Source organism: Sphaeramia orbicularis, chromosome 2, assembly GCF_902148855.1.
Source record: "Sphaeramia orbicularis chromosome 2, fSphaOr1.1, whole genome shotgun sequence".
Classification (NCBI taxonomy): domain Eukaryota; kingdom Metazoa; phylum Chordata; class Actinopteri; order Kurtiformes; family Apogonidae; genus Sphaeramia; species Sphaeramia orbicularis.
Genome location: NC_043958.1, coordinates 11,193,526 through 11,214,947, shown reverse-complemented (window position 1 = coordinate 11,214,947; position 21,422 = coordinate 11,193,526). Strand labels below are relative to the sequence as shown.

General features: G+C 40.7%; 1 protein-coding gene across 4 annotated transcripts in view; it reads right to left on the bottom strand.

Moving 5' to 3' along the window:
* Positions 1 to 21,422, bottom strand: part of nrp2a (neuropilin 2a) — a 95,010-nt gene that overhangs the window by 47,944 nt on the left and 25,644 nt on the right. For all 4 annotated transcript variants that reach the window (XM_030155969.1, XM_030155987.1, XM_030155978.1 and 1 more), the window contains exons 3-6: positions 18,737 to 18,918; positions 6,639 to 6,869; positions 2,156 to 2,311; positions 1,449 to 1,618 (exon numbers count right to left, since the gene is read on the bottom strand). In XM_030155969.1, the coding sequence (XP_030011829.1) occupies positions 1,449 to 1,618; positions 2,156 to 2,311; positions 6,639 to 6,869; positions 18,737 to 18,918 (739 nt within the window). The remainder of the gene's footprint in view (positions 1 to 1,448; positions 1,619 to 2,155; positions 2,312 to 6,638; positions 6,870 to 18,736; positions 18,919 to 21,422) is intronic.

The window sequence follows — 21,422 nt, the reverse complement described above, 5'->3', positions numbered from 1 at the left end:
TGTGGCTGATGCGGATAACAGAGACGGACCAGATGATGCGTGTCCCTGTCACGCAGACAGTAGGGGATGGACACCAACTGCGGCCGACTGCTGAGGATGCTTCTGCAGTTATGGGTACATCCTGGTATTTGTGCATTGTCACGTGTGTATGTGTGTGTGTGTGTGTGTGTGTGTGTAGGTGTGTGTGTGTGTGTGTGTGTGAGGGGAGAAAGGCTGAAGGCAGAGATCAATGGCACAGTGTTCGGATGCATTCCTGAAGAGCACCTTCATCAATCAAGAGCTTCTCTACGCTCGTCTCTGCGCTTGTGTGTGCGCCTCTGTATGCATGCGTTCGCGTGGGCCTGCGTGTGTTCAAGACAGGAAAGATTGAGAGCGCAGAAGCACTTCCTTATCATCAGTTCACAGTTCTCCATTTCCTTTCAGCCTGTGTGTCCTGCTGTATGTCCTCACTGTATAGGAGATGCTGCTGCACCGACATCACAAAGACAAATTCCCTACATTTACCGTTGTCAAGCAAGCAAAACGTGTGTGTGGGGGTGTTTTATGGCCACCTTTACACCTGACAGTATTATAATTTGCATATTTGAATTTTGTTGGGTTACACTTGACATTTTTAAAATGATCTCTCCCTAAATTGCCTATTTTCTCTTACTGATTGCAAAGGCGCACTGTGATTTCACCCGTTAAAAAGTAGTAAAAGCTTTTTCTTATCATTCTGAGCATTGAGTGTCAGAAAAGTAATCAAGCGAGAGACATGTTCCAACGAAAAAAAACAGGGTGCAAATTACAGAGGAGTCTGTCTAAGACATGAACTTCCCTAAAAACATGATTTGTGATTTTTTTTTAAATTCCAAGGGGATGTCTCTGAAATATTGACAACATGCTGTTTTTGCTGTATAATCTGTCTCTTCATTGTCATGGATCCTGCAGAAAATTAGGCTTACACTGTTATATGATGCATGATTATTATTGGTATGAACAAGAATTATAAAAGCCAAAGGTCTTCATAAATTAAACAGACATTAAAGACATGCACATAGATATGAGATTTGGGTTTTAGTGCCACGATGAAAGGAATGTTTGTTTTATAAATTAATTTGCTTTCCTTTAAACTGAAAATAAAGTATTTTTTAATGAACACATTTTCCAACAGCAGCTTCCTGCTATTATTCCTGAAATAAACAGCGTTTCGCTCTGCTGAAAGACACAGCAGGGAGCAGCAACTGCTTTTCATCCTTTTTCTGATCAGTTATGTTCTTAATAATAGGAAACTGATAAAATGAGTGGTTTACACACGTTTTATCTGTTGTTTCTGGGCACAAAAAAGTGCAAAGGTGATATCCAGCGTATAGTTTGCACACTGATAATTGGCATGTGATCTTTAAGAAGTGAAGGCACACTTCTGACTCTTACGCTGAAGTGCGCGAACAGCTGACCTGACCACTGACCTGGATATACTCCTTGTTGCTGTCCTCTGACGGGGTCCATGCATTATCATCGTTGTTAAGGCGAGCCTGGCGCGGTAACCAGCGGTTGTCGTAAAAGGTCGTAGAGGCGGTGATCTGATCGTCGCTGATCTTCCCAGACTCCATGCCGAGCGCCATGCTACAGTGGAACGCTGGTGGGAGAGAGAGACAATGCATAAGAAGGAGTGGAGGTAAAGAGTGTTCGCTATGCATTTGTGGAGGAGGCTTTAAAGTGGACTTAAAAGGAGGAAAGTTGAAGAGAAAATATGACAGGAAAGTTTCTGAGAGAGAAAGACTGATAAAGAAGTACAGTGCTTGAAGAGTGAGACGTAGAGGCAAAACCAGACAGAGCAAGGGCAGGGGGAGGCGGAACACACTCCCACAGGTGAGAAAAGGTAAATTGAGGTGACGTTCATTTATATTCCAAAAGAAAACAGTATGAGTCTGCCTCTGAACACTCATGCACTCTTAGGAGAGAGAAAAATAGGCTCAGAGGGGTGAGAAAGAGCTTCGAGATTGAAAAAGCAGTAAAGGAGGCAAGCTGAAAAGATCGCAAGGTGAAAGATGAAGAAAGAAAGATGGGTGTCAGCAGAGATGATAGAGAAGACACTGTTTAAAGGGTGAAAATAGAGATGGGAATAAAAATAGGTAAACAAACGCCGTCTTTCAAACTGTTATCTCGCACTCACAGTCGCTGACTTCTTTGTGCGTCATGTTGTAGCGGGCGGAGAAACCGTCTTTGGCCACGGCCATGTCGGTGTGGAAAGACAGGGACAGCAGGCCGGAAGACGACTGGATCTCCGGAGGGATCTTTGTCCCACAATACCGGCCAATCAGAGGAGCCACTGCCGTCACACACAAGCACACACAAATCAATTTTGAACAGGGCACAGTAGCTCTGACATGACATTTAATACAGCATATTTTTAGGAAGCAGCACTAATCAGTGATTTATGCTGGGGCTGTTTGGGCTTTTCAAGCAGATATTCAATAAAAGGCTTTTTAGACCCTAAAAAACACAAAAGGGCATGTGTGTTTTTTATTTATAAACCACAGCAGCATTGGTCCGGGTGTTAAAGCAAATTTAGGGTTTGGCTTTTGTTGACATCAGCTTTCTAGTATTCCTACATATGCGTTAACATATACATTCCTTTTAAATCATGCTTGTAACATATGAATATTGTCTTTATTGCTTAAGGCACAAACCTTCAACATTCTCACCAGAAAGAAATGTTGCTTTTGCATTTTTCTGCAAACCACAATCGTGTAAAATCTGAACCTAACACGTCAGTGAGGGAGCAACTATTTTCTTCTGTTTCACAACTCACATACATTTTTTGGTTTAAGCAGGAAAAGCATTTTAGTGTTCTTGGGTTTAAATATAAATACATTGAGACATTTTTTTAAAAATCCAGTCTGTCCTTCTGTAACTCCCACCAGCAGATACTGAAAACTGAGCAGAGTTTTGGTGGAAAATGATCTGTATCTTAACATGTTACAGGTATTTTTGTTTCAGAGGCATTGAGACTATATATATTCTAAATCTTATTTATTTGCACATCACAAACAGCAGGAGAAAAATTTAAAAACTATTTTTATGCAGGGAACACCATTGTGCAGAAGAAGATAGAAACCAAAAAAGGCTTACATAAATACCTCCCCGGAAATAAACACTACACAGGAAAAAAAAAAAAAAAAGAATTAAAAATACAATATAACTAAGTAAAAACAATAGTAATACAAATCAAATGATATTTTTTCATAAATTAGTGTCCTTTTCAGATGCTTTATAAATAATGATAAAGAAGATGTTGATTGAAGTTCAGGAAGTAGATTATTCCAAAGATGTGGTCCACGATATTTTAGAGAATACCGACTGACAGAAGTTCGGCAGTACGGAAGATAAAATATGCTTGAGTATCATGTAGGATAATTGTGAATAACATAAGACAACAATCTACTATGTATTCATTCTTTTGTTGTTGTCATCAGTCTCTCTTAAGGGTAGCTAGTGCCAAAGAATAACCACAAAAAATTTTTACCAGTGCACTTGTCAGAGCCATCAGATACGGTAAATAGATTAGCGTTTTGTTTAGCAGAAATAACACACTTCAAGTCCTCTAAAATTGATCTGTAGCACTGGTATGAAATGTAATTTTGGTTCCGAACTGTTAAGACTGGGTACATTTTATCCAGGCGACAGGGTTGAACATATTACCATTTCGAAAAAAATGTTCCTCTTTTTGTTTTTTTGGTATTTTTGGGGATCTTTCCACATAAAATAACAAAAGCCCTGCAAAGACAGGTTTGTGGTCGCCACGCTGTTTCAGTAAGTGTTGTCTAATGAGTTGCAGCATGATCCCTCCCCATCCCTCTTCCTCCTATCATTCCTCTGTTTCCCTTTTCTACCCTGTCCATCCCTCCATCTGCCATGTGTGTCTCAGCCAGAGCCCAGCAGGGGGATTGGAATCCCTGCCTTCATGCAAGCTGCACTGGGATCAGCTGCAGACAAACACACACATACATTTATATACACACACCAGTGAGGATTTACAATGGTCTCAAGAGTAGCTCTGTTGCCAGACACCAAAATTCTTCACCCTTCCTGCTGTCTTGTCTTCCATCCCTCTTTTATGCCCGAGGACTCAGCTCACTGGAACTGGGTTACACTTTAATTTCCTCCTAATTCTCAACTTTGAATGGTATAAATTGTTTTCAGCTATCAAAGCCCCCAAATTCAAGGCTATAATTGGAATTTTAAATCCACTCGGATCCCTTTTTAGCAAGTGAAAATGGAATAATTAGAGCAAATCCTCAGTTCTCTGCTTTTTCATTTAAAAAAAGGGGAAGAAATTGAGCAGGGAGGGAAAAAAAGAGAGGTGAGAAGTACAGCTATCACCACTCTCAAAGCACTTTTCATCAACTGGTTACAGTAACTAACATTATAACCCTATGGCAGCCACTATGTAAGCCCTTGATAATATCCTAAAATGACCCCCCACCCCCACCCCAGTTCAATCGCCACTTCCTGATCTCAGATGATAGGCCACTTTGGTGTAAATCGGCACCTCCTATTGGATACAAACAGATATTCATCAGGGGCCGTCACTCTCACTTGCCCAGGGGAGGAAGGAAGCGCTAGGTGATAAGGTGGGAGGACAGGGAGCATGGGAAGAGGGTGATGAAGGGTGTCATTATGGGGAGGGAAGAGGGGCATGGGAAAGGGCTGCTCCTCAGGGGTGTCCAGGCACTCCGGGCTCCCCGTGTTAAATAATGTTTCCTCTACGTAAAGGAATGTAAAGGAAGGCGGCTGGCATCAAAGACTGAAAGGGCTGTTGAGGAAATTAGACTGGAATGCAAATTTCTGTGTGGGAATGTGAGATTAGGAGGAGGAGGAGTGGAAATATGACTGCGATGGAAGTGTGTGTTTGTGTATTACACCTAGTACAGGACAGAACTAATGGATTGTAATTCCTCTCATTACTGTTTGAGTAATTTTTTAATGACTATAATTTCACTTTTCCTTAAGTCTGTTTATTTTGAGGTATTTATATATGAGTAAAATTTTAATTACAGCTATTAAAGAGTAAAACAAGTCTATTATGCGCCAGGAAATGAAGTGATCTTCTATGCCGAGCCAGTGGCTCATTCCATCAGGATGAAATGTCACAGAAAAGAACCTCTGACCTAAATGCAGACCTCAACCAATCGGAATCCCAATCACGTTCAGCTGATGCTGAGGATGGACGTGAATAAAATATTTGGCCAATTTAGCTTCAAGTGCAAGAAAGACAACAGCTTCATTATGCAGTGTAAGCTTTGTTTGCCCCAAAAAGGGTCAAGTTAAGTGCTCAAAAAACTCTGCATTCACCCTGATGTCAGTTCATGGAGCACTGGTAGAAAACTATCATTGTTTTATGTGAAGTGTGAAGAGTCATCCATACCAGAGGAAATTATAGGGTATAAATGATGATATTTGAATATCACTGAAAAAGATGAAAAATCAAGGAACTTTTTTTGGTGATTGAAATCTAAGTTGCTATGTATTCATGCATAATTTTCTTTGTCTTAAGTGTGGTTGGCAAGCTTATTATCATCCATTTACTTACTTATTTACTTTATTTATATTACTCCTTTTTCTCTTTCTTTCTTCCTTTCAGTGAGCATTATTGATACTGTTTTTTCTTAACAAAAAAAATAAAGAGAACAGTGTACTTTGTACCAATGATATCCTGTATAATATCTTTTGAGAATGTTCTGAATAAAAAATTGAATTAAAAAAAATCTAAGTTATTGTTTTTCCTTCATTCTATGATTTAACCCTTTATCGGGCGAGTGACTATTTTTGGTAATGTCTACACACATTACAAAACAGTAACAGCAACAATTCCAATGAGGACAGTGAGTCAACAATCTCAGGTCCAAAGTGGTCTACAGGGTCTGTAAGGTCCACCTCTGCATGAACAGTGAGTGTACCTACTTTGTTAAGTACCATGAAGTAATGGTACTAATGTAAGGAATGATGTTCAAAGGGATAATGTGGATGTGGACAGGTGTCTGGATCAGCATTTACGTTGGTCTAATGTTCCAAAAGTGATGTTCTAATGTTCTAAAATACATACTCCTATGGTTGTGTTGTACAGAAAAAAATCACTCCCTACTTGTACATAGTTTTTCCTTATTTTTTTCCTTTTTCTTTTATTTGGTAATCTTCATTCTTTTCAGTGTTTGGACACAAAACAAAAATATTATTTTGGCAATTAGAGCAGACAACAGATGTATGATATATGTACATATGAATGTGTGATACTAAATGTCAAAAAATAAATTACAAAAAAATAAAAAATACATGCTCCTTTCACCTAACATGGGTTTTTCTTCTATTTTATATGAACTTTTCAAATTTACTTTTCTATTTTTGCTACATACAGGAAAGGAACCAAATATGGTAACTTCATTAGCATCGATTTACTACATGGCAATACAAATTTAGAAAAATTTCCCAAAGTCTTGTTATATCCTCCAGTAACGCACTAAGGTTGAAATGTTGAATTTCAGAGTATTTCTGTGAGTGCCCTATAAAGGCTGAACCACAGTATCTACACTTGTAATTGAGTAAAACACCTGAGTACTCTTTACACCTTTGCGTGTCTGGATTCACATTTGTCTTACCTTGTGGCAGGCCGTCCCACACATCCAGCCAGTCGTACTTGCAGTCGCCCTCTCCGACCAGCAGGGGGTCGTTCTCAAGGTCAAAGGTCAAAAACGTGAGGGTGATGTCCATGTGGGGCGGGGCGATGATCATGTAGGAGCACTCCAGGTTATGAGGGTATTTATCTGGGAATCCCGGTGATTCGATCATGCCGGAGGGGCTGGTGAAATTGCGGAAGCAGAACTCCGACCCTGAGCGGATACAAAGGATACAAGATGGTATTTAGGAAGGAATAAGCAATCGGTCATATTAGGAGAAGATACAAGCATAAGCGATCGATCACTTGGGGATATCTCATCTGACTTGCAGAGGGTGTTTCAGAGAGTCGTTCATCACTGACAGCACGCAGGAATATACAGTGGCTGCCGTGATAAAACATACAAATACACATAGTTTATGATTACCGATGGAGGAGAAAACACTCAGTGACCAAATGCTCAAGTGGGCGTGTCTAACGCTGCACTGTGTGATATGAGCAGGATAATAACTCTTTTTGTCAGCATCCAAACCCACAAATCAGCTCAGCCTCTATTTGTGACACATAAAACATCTGACTAGTTTGGAGTTTGAAAACAATCAAACCATGACCTCATTTTCTCTTCAATTTGCAGTAATAAAGTGTTGAAAACACTTGTAAAGCAAACAGAATGATGACGACAATATGAAGCAAAAAAGCAGCACAAATATTCTGAAGTGTTTCCAGAGATTCCACAACACATAAATTATTATATACTATCCTAAACTCTTGATGTTGAACAATGTGACCTCTGCTCCTTGTCATACATTCCCAACTCTTCCCTCTTCGTTAAACTCTCATTGTGTATATCCCTCCCACTCACACATATACACACACCACAAACGTTGTGTAATGGTTCTAAGTGGGCCCTTTGCGGCCGGTGCCCATTAGCTATGCAGATTTATTCGCCCTAGGCGGCTCACCTTGAGCGGCGGCAGCTGTGTGGCTCAGATCATCTACCCATCAGCCACTGCTCGGCGGCCCACTAGGGAGCCTGAGTCACGGCCGAGTGTTTATGGACCGGCACATCAATGAGGGTGCGAGAGAGCTGATGCACATGGACACGTTCCCATTCACAAACCGTGGCTATTTTCTGTCTGTTCGCCTTCTCCTCTAACAGTTCTATCTTTACATACAGGCTATAAACAGCAGGGTTTATTTGGTTGCATGTCTTGCTGTATCTCTATTTATACATTTGCTAGAAGGGCAAATATCTGCATGTGATAATGTTGTTAAGAGACCACTAAGTTTTGTTTAACTGCACGTGTCAGAAAAGCCAGCGGCGGTGGCCTTTCTGGTGGCCCTCTGATTATTTTTCAGGCTATTCACTGAGAACACTTGGACCGAACGCTGGTCTGTTCAGCTCGTCTCTGCTAGAAATGATGGCGCATGTGTTTGGTTAACTTGCTTCCTCTGCCAGGACTCCCTAGCTTGAAGTAAAAAGTGCAGGATTTTCCCATCATTGCCTGTGTTGGAAAGCCGATAGTGAGGTCGGGTTGAGGAGGCTCAGGGGAGACGTTTCTGACAGATTTCAAACTTGGGAAAGCGGGGTTGCATCTGGTCTACAGCACTGCATTGTCTCAGAGAAGTGCCAGACTCCATTTGATAAGCAGATACATATTCATAAAAAGCACAGTTTGGAGCACAGACATGTTAACAGCACATTCCTCCAACAGCATTCCTCTGAGGCACCAGTCCTTATTATCAGGCAGCCCTATAAAAACGGAGGGGTCGACTGACTGCTCTGGCCCTCCCCTGTCTACACTTGGTTAATGGCAGAGTACTGACCCCAATCAGCACGGAGAGAGAGGCAAAAACTCAGGAGACACACACTCTCTGTATCTCTCACCCTTTGTTTTTCCTGTCTAGTCGCGTCCTTCTACCATTTCTCCCCCCCGTATCTTCTCTTCATTTTCAGATGTTTTTCTTCCCATCCCTCACTGGGCATGTGTACGTATGTTTATCTCTCCATCTATTTTGCATACATGCGGTGTGCTGCTGCAGAAGATGTTAACAAAAATATATGAATCTTGCTCCTGATGTTAAAAGCAGCTCTTGTGTCGACTCCCACATGAGCAGAGCAACATCAAAACAGCGGTAGATCATCTGCCTTCATGCTCGAAGCACGGCTGCCTACACAAAACGCAGTCACACAGAAGAAGAGCTGTTGAAGTGTGATCAAAATTTACAGAAAACTACCGTCGAATCTGTCTATCTGCAGTTTTGGATAGTTACTAGTAACATGTAACAAATCAAAAATCAGAAATGTAGGCGATTACAAAGTAGTTATGTGCTCATTTGCTGCGCTGGGATGTCTTCTTTTGCTATATTTCCAGAAAATATCTCCACATTTCCTTCTAGATGAGTGTTGTTTCTTTGAATTTGCACATCATCTCACCAACTATCAGTTTAAACCACATCAAAATGCAGTTTCAGGGCATGAAACTATAACTTATTACCTACATCTTGTAGAAAACTAGGGGTGTTAGAAAATATCAGTTCTGCAGTATATCACGGTATTTCATTTCACAATACTGTATCGATATTAAAAAGTACTGCATCGATATTTTTAGGTATTTACTCAAATGCAGATATTGTGGAGGTTAATTTTTGGTTTTCTTTATTGTTTATATCTTATTTATTATTATTTAACACTGTTTTATTAAATAATAGTTCTATATAATCATCCTAAAAGCACTTTTTACTGTCTAAGAGGCAAATGTTCGTTCCTTTGTTGGGATTGCTCAAAAATAATGTTCTGATGTTAGTTATGAACTAATAGAATATGAACATTTGAGCAGGATCTTAAACTGTAATGTCTGTAAAACATAAATTAAGTTTTAACACAGGAACATTTTGTGACATAGCATCAGATTGCGATGTTGTGATCCAATAAAAATGTGTTTAGTATTTGTGCATATTTCGGGAGTAATTCAATTCTTCCAGGAAATAATTATTTTAAAAAAAGAAAACAAACAAAAAAAATTGCCTTTTTAACAGTATCATGTCGCGACACATCGTATTGTGATCCTAGTATTGTGATTTGTATGGTATTGACAGATTCTTGCCAAAACATACCCCTATAGAAAACCCCATTCGATTTTGCTTCAGTGGTCATGGAGAAATGGGGATCTTTGTAAAACATGTCAGAAGTCCCTTCCCTCCAAGTTTTGTAAGAAGACGCATTGTCCATTGTGTTCACACCTTACAAATACAAAGTTGTTCATTTGTTTGTTTCAGTGTACCTTAACACAATGAGTGCTCTCTAAGCAGGAGTTAATTGCTAACCAACCAAATTGAATTTGCAGTTTGAGAATTGGATAGGTAAGAATCAAAGTGAAATGCTTGTCAACAGATGTTAGCTTCTTAGGGAACAAATGCAAAATGGTAATTGAGAGATCAATACATCTTTCAACAACAAAACCTCACACGAGTACACACCACTGATATGTTATGCACAGAATTTGAATTCATTTGTTACCTGCCCTGTCAGTTGTGAGCAAAATATTTTCATTCATATGGATGCCAAACTTGGAAGAAATGAACCCATGACATGCTTTACAAACATCCACATTTCTCCGTGACCACAGAACCAAATTAAATGGGTTTTCTGAAAGATGTAGGGAACAAGTTATTGTTTCATTGCCTGATATAACATTTAGATTGATTATTTTGAAAGTTATCAGTGTGGAAAGTCCGTTTGTAATTTTTTTTGGGACATACAGTACATTACTTAGATTTGTAACTAGTATCCATAACCTCTTACATCTCAACATAGACCGTCTGCATGACAACTGACCTAAACTTTGTGTCTTAAATGTGTTTTTGTGCGTGTTATTGTGTATGACTTTAATCCATCAAAGCAGTAACTGCCTGAGATTGCGATGTGGTTAGAAAAAACTATGCAGTATGTATGAGCCATATGCCCTGTAGTGTGCCTTTGCGTGTTAGTTTAGGTCTTCAGCATGTTATAGCGGTTTTTATATGTCTTTTACTGGCAGCATGTTTGTCTCTCAGTGTGTGTCGGTGTTGAGGGGATGTGTGTCTCTGCGTCTTAAGGTGCATGTCTGTGACGGTTTCCCAGTATGAGTGAGACCTAGTAACACACTGGCCTTGTTTCGTACTGGGTCACAGTGCTGCAGTTTGGAGTCCCGCTGTCGAAAACTTCAATCTGAGCACAGCTTGACTCCATCGCCTCTGAACACACCACTTCTGTGTTTGTGTTTTATAGTCGGTGTGCACAAAATATTCGCTTCACACACTTAATGCTGCCACGTGCCAGCGCAGTGTGCATGCATGTGTTCAGACATTTGTGCAAGTTGCACACTTCACTGTGTTCACATATGCATGAGTACCTTCCTTTTTCGTTAGCGCTCATTAGTTCACAGTCTATGAACATGCCAAAAACAAGCCCCCCCCCCTCCTTCCCTAGCTAACCCAGTCACTCTTCAGTCCACCTCAAATACTCGTACACACTCGCTTGCCTTCCGCCGGCCCCCAGTCGGTGCTTGCCTCGCACCATGAGCTGCCATTTGGCAAGAGATGTCTGCTGGCAATGAAGAGGAGGTCATGGTGTTAGTGTGAGTGTGACGCAGAGGGGCGAGAGGGCGAGTTGCTGGGTAGAAACCACTCCAATCTTGCACATGAGTGCCTGATGTAGAAGCAGCTTCATGAGTTGTGTCAACCCCCCCACTACTTTACTCATCCTCCTTCTGTCTTCCTCCTCCTCTTCTTCATCTCCTCCACGGCTCCCTCTCTTCTCAGGAGTGGCATGCAGAGTCTGTGTTCATTCATTCTTTTAACTCAGTCTCGTCTATTCGTTGCTTCGTTGCTCCTGCTCTGGAGGTGCAACTTCTGCTGAGGGCTCACCTCTGCCTCACATCAAACCCTCCTCACCCTTTCGCTCTCTACCTGCCTCTCTCTGTCTGTCTGGCATACATCCACTCCTCACACAGATCTCTCATGTAACCCTGCTTGAGCTCAGCGCAGCGTTTCATTGAAGAAAATCTCTCCTGAGGCATCTGAGAAGGGATGTGTGCATGCGTGCATGAATGTGTGGCGGAAGGGGTGAGCTACACAGGAGGGTTAGGGTGGAAATCCCACAATAACAAAAACAATAACAACAACACAGTGAACAACAAGACGACAGAGGAAAAGAAAAACAACATTCTTAGCATGCCACGGTTTGACACTTTTATAGACCCACAGAGCTTTTTACATTAGCATGAGGCAGCTTTATATAGCACGGAATCTCCCTCGTAACTCAAGAAACATAGTAAACTATGTCTTAGGAGTATTTACACGCATATCATGTTCTTGCATTTTGGGATTATTTTGACTAACCGTAATAGGAGTCATGATTTTAGTGGGAATGGTAATTTTTGTACTTCTGTTAGTCAGATAAAAATAGATAAACTGATGCCCTTTGCTGAGTCTGAACAATAATACTTCCTCATGTTTAGAAAACATGATTTGTAGGTCGGGGCATTCAATTAATTTCAGTCTCAATTAGTTACATGTTGTGGAATGAGGTTCTGTCATCAAGTATTCTTAATCTCGTGTATGTCAAAGCAGGCGCCACAAAGCCTCCTGCTGTTTGTGATCTAAGCTCTAGATACTCTGGATCTTTTCGTCATGTGGTCGCTGATCGCACCTTATTATTTCATTTTGGGACATGATTTCTTCATCAGTGATCATTGCTAAACATTCAGACTTTTGCATTCATCGAGTTTATTTATTCATGAATTTAATTTACCTTTGCTATTTAATTATGTGAATGTAATTTAAACGTTGGGATGACTTGGGTGTTTCAGGAATAAGCACGGCATGGCAATCAGCCATACAGCCGTTACTGACGTGATGTTCGTCATCCAATCACCACGATAGCATCAAAAATACACACAGCGCCAATGTTATGACTGCCACTTGGGTGGGGGCCAGCCTTAGGCAGTGCTCCCGCTGTGACCCCACAGATGCCAGAGCAGCGGTCACCAGCGGACACAGAGGGGACCCAATACCCCATGGGGTGCTCCCGCGCTCGTCTTAACTCAGGATTGGCTGTGGCCTTATCTGCCCCCACTTTGCTAGTGGTGGGCTTTGGGGAAGTGGCAAAGAAGGGGCTTTCCTTGCAAGTCTTCCCCTTGTAGCCGTGGTAACAGCGTCAGCAGCACGTGACTGTATGGAGGCAAAAGTGCAAGAGGGGGTAGACAGTGGTAGTCGGAGCTGAATAAAGGGTTAAGCACGCATGAGTAGGAGCAAAGTAGGCCACAACAATAAGGGGGAGGAGGGAAGGGGTGCACTTTCACTGTACAACAGGATTAAAGCATACAGTACATATGTGTGTATGTGTGTGTTTCTGGGCTGGGACGGCAGGAGGAAGGATGTTGTTTTGGGGCAAATGCTCGACCGACTCCCCTTAGGAGGTATACTGATGGGGGGGGGGGGGTATCAAGATGGATGTCGAGTCAAAGGTCGACTCCTGCTCTTCCCTGCTGAAAATAATTAGCTTCCGCTGCACTGTACCCCCATTACACACAGATACACACATGGTTTACTCACCCAATTCAACACCCCCGAGAGGAGTTACAGTCACTGCTTATGTAATAGGGTTGAGTGAACAAAACAAAAACAAGCCTCAGTATCATTAGTTCATAGTACGGAAAACAGCCCATGATATAGCCCTGATGTTCTCCCACACACACACACACACCCAAAGCCAGACACACACATGACTGTCTGACTTCTAGACATAACGTGGTGGGGTCAGCCTGTGCTGTGAGCTGTACTGTCTGTTTAAACTGGGAAGGAAGCCGAACAGACACACATCTCCCAGCTGTGTGCAGAGATTTCTATCGGTAGGACGGACGCACCCTTTAAAAACATATACTCACCCATAAACACACCCACGTACTCACACACTGTACACACAACAAGCAAATATTCAACTCCAGCACAATTTAGGATTCCTCTCATTCCTCTTGATGCTGACTTAAGATGCTGCAAAGTAGTCGAATTGAAAGTAAAGACAGTTTGAGACTTATAGGAACGCACAAATGCAACTTATTCCATTAACTGGGATGTAAGTGATAGTAGTGCAATTACTTCCACTCGGTAAATAAACACCACGGCTAAGGATCTCTGTGTTCCCGTCAGAAGTTGTAAGCTGCGTTTAGTGGAAATCTGTGGCCCAGGCCTGCCACGGTAAGACAAACAGCTATGATGAGAGCGTGCAGGCGCTGGAAACGCCGTAATTAACACATGGCCTCAATCATGCACCCTGAATACATTTTCACTCCCTGACTCACTCCGTCTTTGTCATTCTGTCTCCCTTTACCCCAATCATTTTCCCACCATGTCTGTTCATCTCTACCTCTCACACACACAAACGCACACACACACGTACATCTGTCACTCCGCCTCCACATACACACAGACACACAGACAGACAGACAGACATACAGGGTCTCTCACAACAAGCTGAGTGGAACCACCCACACATCCAGCCAGCAGACACCTACATGTGCTTGCACTGTGACACAATCTCTTATACCCCCTGAATTTACACCGGGATCTTGTTAAAGCCATGGCAACCGCATCCCCCATCCACTTGCCTTCCATCCATCCCCATGTCTGAGACAGATGCAATCTACTCTATTACAGTGTCGAGTTTGAGATGGTGACCATGGTAACAGAACTAAACATCAAATCTAGGTCACATGCATTTGACAGAAAAGACTTTAAAAGGAAGCAGTAAGACACAGCAATAAAACCATCATGATAAATACTGGGACCATTTTTCTTGATACTGACAGAACAAATATTGAATGTAAATTATTGGAAGTTGGAAGTCAGAATTTTCAAGCCCATCAAGTTCTGTTGAAAGGTGAGATTACAAGTATTAAATGACACCTAAATGTCCAATCTGAAACACATATGCACGTCAGTAAAAAGTGGGATTATACTGATGTAGTACCACTATGTTTTACAGTCGCAGAAAAAATTATTAGACTACCCCTTGTTTTCTTCAATTTCTTGTTCATTTTAATGCCTGGTTCAACTAAAGGTACATTTGTTTGGACAAATATAATGATAACAACAAAATAGCTCATAACAGTTTAATTTCAGAGCTGATATCTATCCATTTTCTGTGGTTTTCTTGATAATAACCAAAATCACTTCAGTTCTTACATCAATAGCTATGGCATTGTACTGACAAAAACAGTGCTTTTAGACATTCCGTGTTTTCTTTTGTCTGTTTTAGTCACATGATACACACAGGAGTTAGTACTTGATTGCATAACCATTGTTTCTGATGACTTTTGTTGGTCTAATAATTTTTTCAGTGACTGTATATTGCCACAGATACAGTGGTTGACTGTCTTCTTTGTGTCATATTTGTGAACATTTCTGATAAATCTGCAGAATATAATGGAAAAAAAAGATCATGTTAATCATCCACATCAACTGAATCCCTTTTTTAAATCATAATTACATTTTAAGCTCTGATGTCCAGTCTTAAGTTGCAGTTAATAATTCCATGCACTGTTTCTATTTGATGGGGGCTTTTTTCTTGAAATAGAAACTTTCATTTCGTTATTTTGAACGTCATTAAAGCAAACCTGTCCAGTTAGAATGATACCCAAAATATCAGAATGCACACTTGTGAAGACACTCACTTGGTAACTCACATAAACATAAATTTTTGAGGAGCCTCGGGGCCACCTGACCATTTCACCTCCACTTCCACTGTGCACACACACACCGACATACTCCGCCACCAAAACAAATATACTCCCTGCTACGACCTCACCTGCAGATTGCACTTCACCACGTGCACTTCCACGACCTCGGGAAAATTCCATTTCGGCGCACACTCATCCCCATCAATCTCCTCGCCTCTGCCTCTACCCATAAACCTTTAACCTTAAGTCCATATCCAAGTTGCCTTTGAGCTCGCTCCATCATCTCACCAAACCCCCACGCGTAGCCCTCGGTCTCCCCAGAGGAAGTGAATCCTGCTCCAATTAAGAGAGCATTCCTCACATGTTTTCGGGCAAGCTTAAAAGAGCTAAAAAGCAGCAGATTTCCACCTTCCTTTTTAACTTTTGTTTACATGCCAGGCTGCCTCTGCTGATGTAAATTGTTGTGAGAGCACTGGGGTGAATGATCACCAGTTTCAGACCATTAACAAGAGCCAAAGATATGGCACAAACTCTGAGAAAAATCATTAAGTTAAGTATTAATTTATAGCATAGTCTAAGGGAGCACTGAGAGCTATTTCAAACTAATGTTTCCCTTGAAGTTCTCTGGAATCTAGATGCAAATAATTCAAGTTCACTGAGCAGCAAACCCAGCCTATCAGTGATAAAACATGTTGTGAGTGGCTGAATAGCCAGCAGATTTACACAGTCATATCTTAGAAATCAGCAACATGAATCACATTTTAATCAGCTGCTACCCTTTGGATTCCAATCTGAAGATCCGTTAAGATTAATATAAATCAAAGCAGAAAAATATCAGAATGTTAAAGATTAATGCCAGTATCTGTTCTCTAATTAAATTCCTATGTTATTTTTATATGGTTATTAAAAATAAGCGACCAAAAAGGTGAGTCTTCTTTAATTGTTTTCTGACTTCACTGATAAGGAGAGAATATAAGTAAAGTCAGTTAAAAATTTATTCAGCAGATTTCTATCACAAATCACCTCATGAACTGAACGGAAAACTGTATTAAAGTCCTACAGGGATTAGGTGACGCTCAACTAGAGGCTAATACTTTTTATGCCAATGTCTCTTGCTGAAATAAAGCATCATAATTGACAGGTCTCTTGATTTATCACTGTGTTCAGAAGTTGAAATACAGGAAAAATGTTTCAAAGGTGATCAAATCCTGTATAAACATACTCACAACGCATGGATTTAACAGTCATTTTGTGCTCATATTGTTCTGCGGTTCCATTTCTGTTAAAATATTCAGGTCAAAGTTCCCTGATTAGTTTTTTTTTCTGTATTTTTAAACATGCTGTGGTCTTCTTCAGGTGTTTTATTGGTAGAATATATTTTCAGAATTTATTTTGCAGTAATACAGTAATGATACATATGATGAAGTTCAACGAGAAAATTCAGTCATTCGTCACTTTAATTTGATAATACAAATGGAAATATAAGCAGACTGAGTAAAGTTTTGTAGCACTAATGCATAAGTAAAAATCAAAATGCCAGTGTTTGGCTATAAATACACCACAGTTATCAAAATTAACCTCCAAATTCAGAATTTGATTTCATAACTTTTCCTCTTCTACAAAAACTTTTCATTATAGTGTGATCTGTTCTAGCTGTGCAAGAGCGACATGACATGACTAGTGAGCTGATGTGACCTCTGTAGATTCATTTAGAAACTTGGCAGCAAATTCCTTTTTTAAGACTTGTAAAAGCATCATAATTCTCAAGTGGAGTATTTATGAGTGTATTTCCAGACATAGAAAAAAATGGGCTTCAAGCTTGAGTTAACCATAAACCTTATTTCAGGCGTTTGACAAAAAAAAACAGAACAAATACAAGATAAAACTAAACACCGTGTGACTGAAGGGTTCCTTGGTTTTACCTCATTTCTGCAGGACTTTACTCTACCAAGTACGGATGTCATGAGAACTGATACTCACGATACCATTGATACTATGATGAAAAAAGAACCATCAATACTAATTTTTTAAGAAACGGAAAAACCGATGCCTGTGTATGAATCAATACCATCAGTAGGCTACTAATTTTCTGGAATTGATGGGGGCAGTACGTGCCGAAAGTACACATGCAACAGGTACAGGAACTACTGAAAGAATGGGAACAGCTGCAGCTAATGCTCCGCCTCGTCTAATGGACAAAAAAGGACCAAAAGTTGAAGTGGAAGTCAGGGGCGCCGCTACCAATTGTGGGCCCCATGAAAGGATAAACGTTGTGGACCCTTCATAAATTTAGTATCTTCTCAATCTATTGGTTGGGGGGGGGGGGGGGGGGGGGGGGGGTTCCATAAATAACATCACTTACGCTAGCGTGAAACATGCTTCCAACATCTGACTCCCGACTTCTATGCCTCTATTATATATCGGATCTTACACGAAATCTTCAGTACGTCTAACCAGTATCCACTGGACCCCCTCCACTGCTCTATGCCCCCCCCCCCAAAATGCTGGGCCCCATGAATTTGTCATGTTTACCTCCTCTTAATGGTGCCCCAGGTCAGAGTATTTCAGGTAGACGACCACCACATGGTTAATGAGACGCATAAGCTACTGTGTAAACGCGGAATTCAAACAAAGGGGGTGTGTGTGTGTGTGTGGGGGGTGTAACCACGAACCTAGCAAAGCACCTTCGAGACAGACACCCGTTATTCAGCATTAACATTTGACATGCTATACCCTCAGGGCTCCACATTGACACTGGTCTGACGGCCCGTTGCAGTTTTTACAGCCTGGCCCATTTGGACTATACCTGCGGCCACTAACAAGGGGACTGTGGTCCAGCTCCTGGTCTGGACCTGGAAGCCGTCCCATATGGACCGTGGTGGAGCACTTACATTTTAACCAGCACAGCTTACAGTAGAGTAGATGAGGAAACGCACAGACCAATTGCATGTATGTAGAGCCATCACACATGATACCACTCAGCCAATCACATCTGTGCATTCAAAGCAGGAAACTGTGATTGACAGCGCAGACAGATGAGAAAGTTAGAGACAATAGCAGTATTAATTCATATGCAAATGCTCAAAGTATTTCTTGTTTAAATTTATGGGTTCTGATGATTCTTTTATTTTAACGTGGTATCGACTTTGGTATCAAGAATCAAGTGATTTTAGTGGTATCGGTATCGATTCCTGAATTTTTGGTTTTGTGACATCCCTACTACCAAGTGTATTAATATCCACAATGCAATTAAGTAAATACTCAGCACAGCGTACATACAGTATGATGAAACTGCACAGCTAGTCCGAGTTCAAAGGGACTAAAAACTATGACTAATGGATTTCCCAGGTTGGATTCTCACCTGTTTTGAAGATCTCGTAGCGCAGAGAGAAGCCCGCTCCTTGATGGGCATAATCTGAGACAAATCTGATCTGAAGGGAGGGTCCAGATGAGATGATTGGTGCCGGGGCGATGTTGCTGCAGTGTCGGCCCAGAACATCTGCGTTATCTGAAGTCCCGTCGCGGATTTCGATGAAGTCATACCTGCGACGCAAAAAGAACATTCTCCTAAGCATCGTCAAGGAAAAGATCTTTGGTTTACATTAGGTGTAATATAAGAATAAGGGATTAAAGTGGTATTGAGATAAAAGGAGAGCAGCAGAAGGGAGATAAACATAGATAGTTATGAGGTTATGCAACAAGCTAATAAAAACCAGACAGGTGTGGATCTATTTACCATCAGAGCTGAGCCTCCGGACACGATACACAGTGTCCAGGCAAAGCATTTAGAAACACAACACAAATAAATGTATCTGCCACAGACTTGGCTCTTACTCAAGGCATCTCTGCTTTACCTGCTGTTTCCCCTCTGCTGCGTTCAATAAATCTAACGCTTATGAATCTGACCCAGTTATGTTTGGGACAACAAACTCCTGTGATATTGTATGGCAGGTGAACAAAGCCCAAATCACAGAATCTCAAAAAGAAAACAGAGGAAGTGTTATCCTTTTAGCTGAACATACTAGAGTGAGCCGCAGCAAGTTGAAGGTAAAGATGACGGCAAATAGATGCTGATGGATTCATTAATAAGATGTAAAAATAGATAGAGGAGCTCATAAAAAAGTAAAGAACCAGGGCTCGGGGGAGAGGAAAGGTGAGGATTTAAGCCGTGGGTGAAGGATTAGGACAAATAAATGCGAAGACGCCTCATTTGTTAACCCAACATGCTTGAACTCTCAGCTCATTATGACCTTTGACTAACTTGCTGACCCTGAACGATAAAAGCAAATTCTTATCTGTCAGGTCAGCATGTGTGTGTGAGACACAGAGGGAGGGAGTCCACCTGGCTGATCCAGATTTAGCCTGTGTTCCATTCCTCAAACATTATTAGACACATGCAGCGGCGCAGAGTTGTAGACGAATGACAAACACCGACTGTGAGTGTTGACGATGAGATTTATTTATATGTGTAATGAACCTGCTGTGTTTTTACTTGTGTGAATTTTTGCTCTTACACCGGAAAAAATCTAAACCTTATCAAATGTGTTTTTCTCATTTCTAGTCAAAATATCTCATCACACTTAAAATAAGACATAATCACACTAAGAGTGACTTTTTACTGAGATATCAGAACTTATTTTTAGACAATAGATCTTAAAAATCTTATTTCAAGAAATCTTACCAAGATAATTTTCACTTGTTCCATTCCTGTGTACACATTTCCTGCATTCTCCTCTTGTTTACGAAGTAAAGAGAATGCAAAGTAATTGAATTAAGCAAAAAAAATCTTGAATTAAACAAAAAAAATCTGCCAATGGAACAAGTGATAATTATCTTGGTATGTTTTCTTGAAATAAGATTTTCAGGATCTATTGTCTAAAAATAAGTTCTTATATCTCAGTGAAAAGTTACTCTTTAGGTGATTATGTCTTATTTTAAGTGTGATGACATATTTTCACCAGAAATGACAAAAATACACTTGGTAAGATTTGGATTTTCTCCACTGAGTAAATTCTAAGGTTATTATATCAAAACAAAGAAAAGTGAAGAAAGAGGTGGCTTTTTCAGCAAAATGTCTTTAATTGATTATAAAAACAAGTATCAACCACCACTGTGATTTATCAAACTCCATGTGTTTTACTGACAACAGAGTTTCTTTGTTCACTACGGAGCGTCTGAACGTTACAGTGTACGTTCCAATCACAGTATCAATGTTTTAATACCATTGTCTAGAAAAGCAAAATGTTTCAATTCTTACATTTACTTGGCAACATCCTGATCCATCTTATTTATGGCTCAAATTAATGTTAAGTGTTATTTACTGTAAAATATACTCCTCCTGTGTTCAACGTTCGATAAACAGTGCCATAGCTTTGTTGATATGATTAAATAGGAGCAGCTCATGCCTGTGGCTGATGGTAAACCACCAGGTTTTGAGGTAATAATTTTGGGTTGTAACTATATCAGAAGGTGTGGAAAGCTCCATAATTTTTGTTTGCCATCATTTTAAGTACTGTTTTAAGCAACTTACACTAAAATTTACTTCGCCCATGTTCTTTCTTATGCTAAAAATGAGCTCCCTACTCTTCAGTATCTGCATCTCTTTCTAAATATGCATGTGGTTGTATTTTAACTTGCACAACTGTGAATAATTTCCTTGTCATTTTAGTCTCTACATTATTCATCCTTGTTCCCTCACACAGTGCTGGCTTTACTAACAAGTATGTCTTCACCCCCTGTGTTGTGATTCGCTGCGTAACTAACTGCATCGCCGCGGGAGCTTTACAGCTACTTTGAGGACACCCTCCCAACATACAAACACAAACACACCCTGCCTCAATTAGCGGATATGACGAAGCCGTCAAAAACGACAGGGCCGCTGTTCTCCCACTAATTACTCTGATGGGCTCTTTGATGCGGAAAAAAAAACTTCACACTCATCTCGGGGTTTTGTGGCATTTTTCAACACAGCATCCCGCTAATGTTTCAAACCAGAAACTACTCCAAAGTGAAAAGTACCATTCAGCACTCGTCTGTGTTCCTCCGCT